The sequence below is a fragment of the Rhineura floridana genome, chromosome 13 (genome assembly GCF_030035675.1).
Source record: "Rhineura floridana isolate rRhiFlo1 chromosome 13, rRhiFlo1.hap2, whole genome shotgun sequence".
NCBI lineage: Eukaryota > Metazoa > Chordata > Lepidosauria > Squamata > Rhineuridae > Rhineura > Rhineura floridana.
Window position 1 is genome coordinate 22816355 of NC_084492.1, and position 12800 is coordinate 22829154.

At 39.7% G+C, this 12800-nt stretch overlaps 1 protein-coding gene across 6 annotated transcripts in view; it reads right to left on the reverse strand.

Moving 5' to 3' along the window:
• Positions 1-2147: 2147 nt before the first annotated feature.
• Positions 2148-12800, reverse strand: part of DPY19L3 (dpy-19 like C-mannosyltransferase 3) — a 53262-nt gene continuing 42609 nt past the window's right edge. For all 6 annotated transcript variants that reach the window (XM_061594180.1, XM_061594183.1, XM_061594178.1 and 3 more), the window contains exons 17-19: positions 7011-7143; positions 5450-5608; positions 2148-4817 (exon numbers count right to left, since the gene is read on the reverse strand). In XM_061594180.1, coding sequence (XP_061450164.1) covers positions 4647-4817; positions 5450-5608; positions 7011-7143 — 463 coding nt within the window. In that variant the 3' untranslated portion in view covers positions 2148-4646. The remainder of the gene's footprint in view (positions 4818-5449; positions 5609-7010; positions 7144-12800) is intronic.

Sequence of the window (12800 nt, forward strand, 5' to 3'; positions counted from 1 at the left end):
CAGACCTTCGGCAAGGTCCTCTGATTATGCACATTCAGATAGCTGGGGAAAAAATCACCAGCCAATCTTTGGACTCTTTACTTTAGACCCTCACCTTAAATTTTAAAAAAAGCAGTAATTGGAAGGATGCCCCACAAAATGGAGAGAAGCATAGTGTTTATTGTTGTGAGCCCGATGTGTTTCAGAAAAAATCCTTTATCAAGGACATGTTTTTAGTAACAATTCTGACACATTGGGAACGTGTAACCTGCATTTCCAAAATGTGTTAGGCTCACAATAAACACTGCTTTGTAGCTTCTGGAATTTCATGTTCCTTTTTTTGCCTGCTAATGGTCCTACCCTCGTTTTGTGGTTGGTTTTCTGATTGAAAGGATGGCATAACCTTGATGTATCTTCTTACAGGGAAATCACAATATAAATACTGTGAAGTATTATTTTGGGAGGACAAGGGCTTTTGTGAATTTGGGTTGGATGTTATACGGCTTGCCCATTAACAGCACCCAGAAGGCTCTGGTTCCTAGGAGTTCCAATGTAGGGAGAAGCCCAGGTAGTTCTGATGTCACTGGTTCTGTTTTCTGCCACACTGTGGCTATGCTCTGTAATAAGTGGTTGGACCACCAGTACAGTTGCATGATGGAAAAAACTGGGCAGAATGTTTTTGCCAGTTACCAAAAAGGAATCTCCTGTTGGTTGAGCTGGCAACCCACGGTTTCATAAGAGCAGAGTCATCTACCCTAAAGCAGTTTGTGTTCAAGTTCTTCAAAAGTGAGACAGGTAAAAAAGCAGCAGCACATGAAGACATTAAGCCTGCAGTTGTGACCACAGTGGGCCTCACTTCTAAGAAAATGTTAATAGGATCGTGCGGCATGTTGGCTGGCCTCAAAACAGGACACAGTGGAAAGACTTCCTCAAGCAAGTGTTGTGCACTGTTCTACCTTTGCAGTTTTTGCGCTCCTTTCTATTCTAAAGAGAAGGTTTGGATTCTTCTGCCTTAGTTACAGACCCAGAAATATATTGCCTGAAGCGGAGCCCACGTGGCACCAGCCTCCCATAAGGAGCAACAGATAATCTTGCTGCACCATTCATATACCATCTTCATATACCAGCTTTAACTTCCATGGCCATCTCTGCTTTGCCTACTACAGATTAGACAGCAAACGGCCCCCAGCACATTCTAACAGTCATCAAGTACTGGTTTCTACAGAACCAAAACACTAACAAAAACCATTTTGCACCCAGTATCTCAGATGTTATAGGAAACAACTTTCCTATGACAACACCAAGCCCTCCATTCGCCTGGTAATACTACTGAAATTGCTTTGTAGGTATCAGGCAGAGTGAACTAGCATGTCAGACATTACAAATATAAGTACAACTCCCTTAAACAACCTTAATGCAGCTTCAGCCTCTTCTCCAGCTAGGTCAATACCCAATGACCCAAGTAGCACCTTCCTCCCAGCCCTCTCCTTTTAAGATCATTCTAAGCCCACATAAAAGTTCTGTGCAACTCTAAGTATTTTACCTGACTCAATAAATCTATTGTCTCCTCTGTTCGTACATTTCATGTATTATTTCTTTATAGTCAAGGACAAGTTTGGCTTGGGGTTCAGCACTTGACAGATCCAGTAAAAAGCTTGAATTTCTATGATGGTAATATTTGATAAATTAGTAATAAACATGTAATGTAAAAATACTGAAATATTCAGGGTTGTTCTTAAAATATATATAATACTATCAGGACCCTTGATGGAGGAAGATGCTATACCTTAAAATCAGGCCCACTTGACCATCCTCCACTTCTGGCTGTGGCATGGCAGTGGCATCTGTAGTAGTGGCAAACGAACCCAGAACCAAACATGAGCAGTTCACTACTCCTTATGGGCTGAGCTTAAGGCTTAAAGTAATACAAGTACTGACCTGCTGTGGCTGTATGGGCTGGTTGGGAGACAGGTGCAGGATATGCTAGGCGAAGTAGCCCCAAGTGTTTACAGCCTCAGCCGATTACACCCACGGTCTTTAAAAAACAGGGCAACCTTATCTACCGTACCTTACATATGCTTATCCTGAATTAGCATGCAGCATTACCAGTGAGCAATCTGCTGACCCACGCTCCCAGCAAGATCAGGCACACATCACTACAGGCTTAATTAAAGTTTTACTACTTATTAGAATGTTTTATTATTGTATTATGCTGAAACAGCAGTGGGCTCCAACCTCATTAAGGGAAACAGAGTAGAAATTATTCAGGCGGCTTTGCTTCTTTGCTTAAAAAACCCCCAAAGTGGCTCACCTCCAGGTTTGATTTAAGCATGAGCTGATTAAAGTCTGCTTTTCTTATGGTGGCAGTATGAAAGCACTGAAAGACCCTGCATGTTACTTAATGAATACTTGCCTAAATATAAAATTATTTTTGTGTGATGGTGACAGAACCATATCTAGCCCTGCAGTAATTTACCAAGGAACAACTGCAGAGGGAAAAGTGTTTAAATCATTGAGAAATGGAACATAGCTCAGTTGGGGAACTTTAATCTCATTACACATCTTGATTTAATTAAATGTGGGGGAAGCTAGCCGAAGCACTGTAAGTTTCTTATCGTTAGAAATTAATTGTAGCAATTTTCTTACATGAACTATTTGAGTAGGCCAAATATGTTCCTATTGATGTTTTGATGGTTTTCCAGAGGCACTTGATTACCATCAGATTTGACACCAGAAGTGAACATTGTACATTACACTTGGGAAAGCCCTACTTACTGTAAGTTAGTAAGAGATGGATTGTGTTCTTGTCAATCTCCCATTTATTTCAATGAGACTTGAGCAGAAGGAGTGAATAGAGATCATGCCTACAGCTGCTGGGTGACTTGTTAATGACTGGAAAAGTTCTACTTCCAAACCAACCCTGCCATAACTCTCATATAAAAATGTTAAAATTAGCATTAAAAACATCATCACAGTGACTTTTTTTTGTTAAAAAAAAGCATTAAACAGCATTAAAAAGTTGGCAGTCTTCATAAAAGTTCAAAAATGTGAAATCTACTTGCTTCAAATAATGTACATGATTCATGGGTTTAGTTTAGTCCAAGTAAGGAGAGAAGAGGCGGGAGGGGGGGGGCTGGTCTTCTGGCAAGAAGAGTTCATGTATGTACTAGTTACAATTCTCCCTTAAAACAACAAAATATCCTACCTCTTTTAACAGTGATCCTTATGACAGTATTTAGATTGGGTTTGGTATGCCTACTTGAAAAGACAGCACAGGAACTGAACATTGTGACATGTAGGAGGAGAGTGGGGGCATTTTGCTTTGTTTGTAAAAGCTTCTTTAAAATCTGAAATACAGGACACCACAACAGGATGCATTGTCAAAACAAAAACAAAGAAACCCAACATGCTCCATTCTTCAGTCTTGAAATCACACAGACAAATCAGTCACCAAATGTGGAACCACAGGTAAAACAAAGAACGATTAACTGTTGCAAATGAAATATTGAGCAACAAGTGTTTGAAAGTAATGAGAGTTTGAAAAGTAGTATACAATGAAGGGGGGGCTGCTCAAACGGGATGCAAGCCCTTAGCTAGACTATGATCTTCAGCAACAATACCCATACAAGACTGAGAGCTTTGCTTGCTTGAGGCAGATCAACCTGCAGAAAATAGTAAAGATCTGGTGTTGGTTGGGCAATGGTGTGGACAACACATGGCCATCCCTGCCAAGAGAACCCTCACTTTTGAGTCCTTGCTAAAAGCAAAACTGTACACAGGGATATTCTTGTGCAACTTTGACCTTAGCTACAAAACAGCTGCTAGGGTATTGGCAGCTCCTTCTTTGTCAGCAAATGCCAGGTGTCCTTATAGCTGTGCTGTGCTGAGAGAGAAGCAGGGAGAGCTGGTTGTGTGCGAAGGGGAGGTTACCAAAAACATTACATTGCTGGTGGCTATTATATAGCTGACACCTGGGTCCTAATATTAAAAAAATGAAAAGGTCACCAGCATATACTATGCACTTTGGCAGCAAAGCTCTGGGTTGTAAGATATGGGCTGAGATGTGATGCTAAGCAAACATGGAAAAGGCACCATGAAAAATCAGTAGGACCTTCTTCCAAGTAAATATTGGATTGGATTTGCATTCCCTAGCATCCTAAGGAAAAGAGCAGAACGGAAAAAGCACAAACACCCTAATGGTATCACAGGACAACATTAGTAAGCTAGAACCCTGAGCAGACTTCCCTAGATTTAGCAGTTGATGGAAATATATTACAGCTGGTCCATGTAGGTTCCTGGTGGGTACACTCTGCATGCAGTGGGTATGGGAATAAGTTGTGGGCTCACCTGCCCTTCTCTGTATGACAAACATCTTTTTATGGCGTGAGTACTATCATATTTCATACAAGAATCACTCACACATGACATTGTAGAGCTTGCACTGGACCACCTGTACAGCATCCACACCAGAACCCTTTCTGAACAAGCCTCATGTTATCCAGATTTCTGGATTCACAAAAACATTATCAAAACAAACCCTCCTTGAATTGAATTGTCACAGTAATGAGAAAGTAAACACTTAGACCAGTGTACAATGATTTTGTTTTTAAAAAATGGAACTATTTTTGTAAACTCTCTTAGCGTTAGTTACTGTGGTCACAGCAAAGCTATGTAGTCTTTTTATGTTTAGCAAGCTTGTAAACATGGAATGTTTTGTTCTGAAATACTTTAGCAAAATACATCGTATATGAAGGTAGGTTTCGTTTGATTTCCTCACAGAAGCGAGGATATGGCGATTGTTTTAAATCAGGATCATTTTCCCCAGGACCATCCATAGTCTGTAACAGAAATTACAAGGTTGTTCAAACATCCTCTTTGTTGCTATATTCTATTTTAGAACATTTTAGAACTGCTCCTGTAATCCATCCAGTATAAAAGTAACATACTGTAAACTGTACAAGCACAAGAGACCATTGTATAGATAGATAAAAGACTACATTTGTCTTTCTGTTCTACTTTACTTGCTGGATCCTTTATTATTTTGCATGACTTATCCTAACTCTTGACCTCAGGTTACAGCACAATTTTTTCTAGTTAGAAGTAATCCCTATTGAATAGAGCCTACTCATAGGTAAGTGGCGTTGGGATTGCACGTATAAACTCATACTAGGAAATAAATGCTGCACTTGAGTGATTTAATAGTCCTGCTTTCTAAAGTATTTCAAGTAATCTTAGCTGTGGATCTAAACCAGGGTAGCCAATGTGGTATCCTCCAGTTGTTGGACCACAACTCCCATCTTTCCTGACCATTGCCAATGCTGGCTGAGGCTGATGGGAGTTGTAGTGCACCATCGTCTGGAGGGTACCACATTGGCTACAAAGCCACAAGCTGCTACAGGGACGGATGACCCAGTGGCAGAGTTGCTGGAGTTATTTAAATACAAATAGGATGGGAGTTTCCAGTACTTACATGGCCATTTGCTATGTCAAGAAGATCACGCAACCGGCAGCCTCTGGTGTGTCTTCTTTCATAACAAATACTGTCCTCTAGGATCACAAAGTCAGTGCCGAAAGATCTGAGGATCCTATGGACTTCTTCAGGCGATCTTTTTGCATACATCTGATATACCTATAAACAATTGGAACTGTGTAATTTAATTAGCATTGTAATTTTTTAAAACATTTCCTCCATTTATTTATGTATTGTTTAAACTTGAAAAAAATGACGACTCAGGAGGTGCACAAGACAGGGGTTTATAAATTCATGCAGGGTGTGGAGAAAGTTGCTAGGCATTTTCCTCCCTATTTCATAATACTAGAACTTGGGGTTATCCAATTTCATTAGATGACCTCAATTTCTGGTATTATGAAACAGGGAAATTCTGTGAACTATGACATTCACTGTTCTAAGACATCATAACAGCGGCTTAGATAGCTTTAAAAGACAAATTCATAGAGAGGTTTTTCAATAGTTATTAGCCATGATGGTGTTGTGGGACCCTCCATGTTCAGAGGCAGTATATCACTGAATAGTACTTGAGGGTGAGGAAGACAATCCACTAAAACGCATTAAATCCCCATTAGGGTATAAAAATTTGCATCTACCATATCTAAGGAACAATAAAAACTGGTATTGCAAAGACCCAGGGAAGCCCAAGTAAACCAATATATTTTTACTAGCTGACAAAATATCAGTACTGTGGGTCGTACTTAGCTCGTCTCTAAGTAGTCATAAGTTGAATATACACAGCACATGGTATGACAAAAAGAGTTTCTTCGGATTATTGTAACGGGTGGGAAGATCACTACATGAGGTGTTCTTTCAGATAGCCTGGTTTCGTTTTTTAATTTCTTGTTTTTATTGCATTTTTAAGGAATATTTTATACAACAAAGAATAGAAATACAATAAACAACAATAAAAGCATAAATACTGTGTACTTGTTCACATGAGGGAAGTTTCAGGTGGCAGCCCATAGTTGCCCACTGCCTGCTTATGCAAACAGATCTATTCAGGGGACCTGGTCTCAAGTTGTGTTGGGCTTTGTATGTAATCAGAGGTACCTTAAACTTGATTTGATATCCAACTGACAGCCAATGCAATGCTTTCAGCACAGGCGTGTGTGTGGTATGGTGTCCCACTCAACAGTCTAGCTGCGACATTTCACACCAACTGCAGCTTCCAAACCAACCTATCCCAGACCCCATCGAGCACATTGCAACAATCTAGTCAATGCTAAGCTATCTATGTCCTGGAACAGTTGCAGTTGTGTACCAACTAAAGCTGGGGTGCACATGATAATGATGGATCAAGAAGAAGCACCAAATTGTGTGCCTACTCCTGCAGAGAATAGTTTTAACAATACACAATTTGTTTTATTCACCTTGCTATACATGTTTGACTTAGGCCTGGGGAGGGTAGGGAGAGGAATGCAGAAGTCTGATGGAGTTTCCCTCATCCACACCCACTAAAACTTCATGCCAGGCCTGACCAATGGCTCAGTTGTGAGATGAAATGGTTAGAGCCCCTTACCTGTTTTGTCCTTTCTCTCAGGCTCTTGTCCTCATAGTGGGGGTGATTTGTTAAAATCCTTCCTGTGCATAGCTTGACACCTGCTAAGAGTTGCATGCTTCCAGCAATCACTGCTTTCTTTGGGGTGTTAGACCTGGGTAAATATCAAGAATGCTTTTGCATTGGTGTAGCTGTAACTGAAGGTTAAAGAAAATGTCTGCTTTGTAGTAACTAGGCAAGAGAAACTCCTGTATACTCACACCTGCTTGCAAAATGTCTACATTGGCTGCAAGAATTAAGGTGAATTTTCCAAACACACAAACACAAAATGAGCATCCCAGCAAATTGCATACCCAACGGAATCTACTTAGAGCTATCTTTTGTGAAAGGAAGCTCTAGTTTCTAGGCTTATTTTGTGTTTCAAAAGATTCCATTAAGTTACTGATTTTAAAAAGCAAAAAAGCTTCCTAGTGTCCACCTAATCTGTCTAATCAGTATCACTATTCTTGAGTTGATTTCATAAGAAAGCCTTACAAATGAGAGGGAGTAATAAGATAGAAGGTTTTAAACTAAAGTTCTCAGACAATTAGCGTAATGTGTGGGCGCATGTGTGCAGATCTAGTTAAATAGACAAACAAGGGGCATACGTACCCTCAGTTCATTTCACAATGACTTGAGCAGTTTTTCCCCCCTAAGGAAGTACCCTTGAAACTGATGGGAGGCAGGATCATTTTAAGGGATTTTATATGTCAACTCTGATCCCAACTGGAATATAAGGTGAAGAAATAGCCAAGAACTGAGAGCTGGCAATTACAGACCCAAAGATTTCAGGTGTGATGGCCATCTCCCTCCCTCCCTCCCCTTCAGAGGCAGACCTACACTTTTTACATCAGTTTTTACATTTATATTTATACATCAGTTGTCCCTGCAACTCCCTCAGGCCCCATGTTCTTTGACCAGTCCTCATTTTTGTTTTTGGGGGCAGGCTTAACAATGAAGGGAACAATCCATGCAAATAAGAGTTAGGTCAACCGTTCTAGGAAAAGCCTACTTCAGAATGCAGGGATAGGATTCAGAAGCTTATCAAAAGCTTCTTACATGTGGAAAGCTAGTTCTTAGGGATAAGGTCTTTCAAACATGCATTCTGAAGTGATACAATCCCAGGCAGGATGTACTGTAGTCACAAGGCACTATACAAATACTCATGTTATAACTGCCAATGTGTGCCCATTTATTGGTTTTGCAGACACCTGGCTGGAGGAATAAACTATAATACACAAATGATAAACTAGAAGACGTCGTTTCAAGAAACCTGGCTGCACAAACATTTCTCTGTGCTTATTTGTGTGTAGTAATGTGCTAACCTTATTGCACATTATTTAAACTCTCAATGCATTTTCCACTGAATTTTCCTAATTAAAATGTGAAAGTGTTAAGAGACAACCATAAATGTTTGCTGCAGCCCTAAAGGAGTTAACTCTTAGAAACCACGCATACATACCACAAGCATTTCTTTAAACTTCTCACAAAGCCAAGCTAATCTCATATACAGACAGTGTAGATTATATTTTTAAGCAAGCCATTTTAACTTTAGAAGGGGAAAAAAACCTGTCAGTTTCTCTTTGGCTTCTAAAGCTGACTTCTTTGCTCCAGTTTAATATTTTATAATTATGTTTAAAATATTTAAAGTCACAAATACCATGAAGTGATGTGGTCTCAGCATATGAATCAGTACAAGAACTTAATGTTATGTGTGTGTGTAATAATCTCTCTCCATTAGCCAGAGGTGGGGGTTGAATTCCAGACAGGCCTCAAGCCCTCACCCAACTGAACTAGAAGAAACTCCACTAAGAGCCAATTCACATGTTACAAAGTCAGATTTGAAAAGAACTCAGGTCTCCTGCTCTTCCCGCTTCTCTTGCAATGTGTGAGATGTGGGACCTCATCTACCATGGAGGGAATGTCTTGTGGAACTTTTAAAAATATGTAATTATTTTACTTATAGCTTTCATCTTGCTTTTCAACCTTTCCACCCTGCTTAAAAAATGACAAGAAAAGCACCATTAAAAAAACCCAGCAGTAACAAATAGCAAAAGATCACATCGTTCACAAAAAGCCCTGGGAAAACAGTAACTACAGTATTTGATGCCTAAATGTGACAGTGATGAGGCTAGACAGGTTCACCAGTGATGGGACACCACCACTGAAAAGACCTAACCTCTGAAGGCAAAGGCACCTAGAGCAGGACCTTGTCTAGTGACCTAAGCAATTAAGGCTGCCAAACACAAATGTTTTACTGGTCCAATCAGTAAAACTTGATTCTATCTGGCAACCAGCCTCTGGAAATGAAAATCCAGTAAACTTCATCAATCACGATCCCTGTCAGGTTTTGCCCGAGTTCTACCCTGGGTCTACCACATTCTTCCTGATCTGCCAGATTCTGCCATGGGTCCACCTGTTGTGACTTCATCCCTCCACGGAGAGTATTTTGAAAATAAGATGAGATCCATAAGTCTAACTGGCAGGTTTCAGCAGAAAGAAGGAACGAGGAAGCGGGAATTCCCTTGCTACTCTTTAATGGCTGAATCTGCTATGAATAAGTAGCAGAAATGCTAGAATAATTATCTCAGGAAATGGCCAAAAGAGGGGGACATTTAGCAAGCATTGTCCAGGCACACAGCAACTAGGAATACTGAATCCCTCTGATGTAATACTTCTGCCTGATGCAGCTGCTAAAAAGCTCAGTCTGAATCTTACACAGCTAATGTGCTTCAAACGACCGAATGACACTTTTCCATTATGGAAAAACGAAGCAATTTTTACAAATGTCTGAACAAATGATGTATAAAATGAAAGGATAATTTGTTTTTATAGGTTTCTGCCAAGCTCCATAACCAGGCTGCCCAACCTGCAAACAATTTATTCTGCAAGAAATGTCACTAAATAATGACAAGGACTTACAGGTCAAACTGATTTACATTATGTAATTTAAATGTCATTCCAAGTGGACCTGATGGCATTTTGAACAAATAATCTCATTTATTTTTGAAGCTCTAAACTTCAACAAGTTAATTACTGCTGAACTAATGGGGTAAACTGAGCACTATAATACAAAATGGGAACCTCTGCTTTATCTACGCTTTTAAGAATTATAGGATTACTACAAAATAACTCATTTACAACAGAAAGCTTTAATGGGAATTACAGGGCTCCATGCACAACTTTGAAGAGGGGTGGGTGGAAAGGTAGATCTTTTTGCCTGCTTTAAGATTCTAGGAAAATTCAAAGCCTTTTTTAAAAGTCCTGCTTAAAAAGAAATAATTATTTAATTGTCAAATCAGAAGAGACAAATTATGAACATTTCTATAGATGTTTTGAGCTCCTCCACTTTAGAGCTCAGTGCTGCAAATAATGTGTCTACATGACACTTCTAAATGCAATATGAAAATGTCAGAACTGAGACTTCTGGAGAATTAGGATGCTCCCTGATGGAGCTTCAAAGAGCAAAGTAACACAGAACAGGAAGCATACCAGGAAGTACCTCAAAGAAAAGGCAGGTTTAGGGGATTTGGAGGTTCCAGGCTTGTCCACACAGGAATGGAATGTAGATTTGAAGTCTCAATTTTTTTTGTGGTATTCACGACATCCTCCTTATCTAACTGGCAGCCCCCACTTTCCCCTCAATTCAATTTTTCCCGATCTACGTATAATCTAATAAAGGAAGAAAATCCAATATAAAACTGCATGTTACCAGACTGTGGACACATTTTAATGTATTGTGTTGGATGGGTTTTTTAATGTGTATGGTGATGTTTAACTGGGTGACATATATTGCCACACCCCCTACTTCTGTTTGCTCCTTGCCTGAGCAGAACCTAGTCATTGTATGTCCTTCAGCCCAAAGGATAGGATGTAGTGTGCCTATTTCCACTTCTTGTTGGTGAAGGCACCTTCACAGTACATTTTTATTACTTTTTTAAAAAATAAAAGCTGTTTTGTGCAAAACAGCTGTGTTAAAATTAAAAATAAAACTGGCCCTTCACGAATAATTGGCAAGCTACACGAGGCATTTGTTCTCGTTGGTGGCTGAAAAAGTGTGCCTGTATCCAATTGCTGAACGCTGAGGACACATTTGCTTGCACAAAACCTCTGTATTAAAAAAATACAATCAGGAATCTGCAGCGCATATGCAGATCATAAACCAGTATTTTAATACAGAGGTTGTGCAAAACCTTCCTATTAGATTATTTTTAAATATATATATATATAAACATGAATTGACAGCTACAATATGTAAACATGAATTTATAATGAAAGGAGATGGGAATGTGGAGGAAAATGAGGGCTAACCCAAGGACATGGTGGGAGAAAAAGACTCCTGCCAGCATACAACACTGGCTGAGCGACCTGAAATTGGCTAGAATCCGTCTGTTTCTATTTGAAGGGACAAGGGAGGAGCTGAGAGGGGAGAAGCTTTTTTGCAGCTTTCCCCAAGGTTTTAAATATTTGCAAAATGCTTGGTCTATATCATTCTCTGCTGAAAGTGGGGTGCACGCCAGGGAAGGGAGGGAGGAAAGCAGGCAGGCTTCCTGGGCTGGCTTTCCAGTGACAGATCCAAGAGAACTCTTCTGCAGGAATCTGCTTTCACCGCAGATACTTTTTTTTGCGTAGATCCTTACCCCTACTTCCAAATTCACAACCTTCAATTTTGCCCATTTTAAAATACGCTGGTAATATGTGCACTTCCTGGGGATATATATATAGCCTGCAGATAAGGGTGGTGCTGTTGTGGTACTTAACACTACAGATTATATAGTTGAGGGTCAAAGACAACTAAAGGATGAAACAACATATAGATTTCTTGACAAAGACATCACCACAGATCTCATTACATCTATACAAAACCTTACAAGTAGGAAACTTCTTAAAGAGGAAACTGCTGATCTCCTTGTTAATCCAAATCCCACCCCTGGAAGGTTTTACATGCTGCCTAAAATCCAGAAAGCCAACAATCCTGGTCACCCAATTGTCTCAGGTAACAACACAGCTACTGAAAGGATTTCTCTGTACATTGACTTAAATTTACAATACGTGGTGCAAAACCTCCCATCATATATCAAAGACACCAAGGACTTCTTGCTTAAAATTGAGTCTTTAAACAAGCAGTATCAATTCCACAACAATACTATACTAGCTACTTTAGATGTCACATCTCTTTACACCAATACACCACATAATGATGGGATTCAGGCTTTAAATGAGTTCCTTAACACCAGAGATATGAACAATCCACCAACAGAGGTTCTCACAACTTTAGCTACGCTAGTCCTGACTTGTAACAACCTTACATTCAATGGAGAACACTACCTGCAACTACAAGGCACAGCTATGGGGATTCGCGTGGCTCCATCATATGCGAATCTCTTTATGGGTAAACTGGAACAGGAGATCCTCAAAAAGGCCATCAACAAACCACTTATATGGTGGCGATACATTGACGACATCTTTATGGTCTGGACGAATGGTAAAGAGAGTTTGGAACAATTTAAAAATTACATCAACTCTATCCATCCCTCTATTAAGTTTACATTTAATAGTACAAATGACAATCCGCACATCCCTTTTCTGGATGTCTTTCTCACCATTGAAAACAACAAAATAGCCACTGATCTCTACAGCAAACCCACTGATGCCCACACCTATTTAAACTGGAAATCCTGCCATCCTAGGCATATAAAAAAGAACATTGTGTATAGCTTAGCTCTGAGAATCAAACTTATTTGCAACACTGAAGATATATACCAGAGAAGG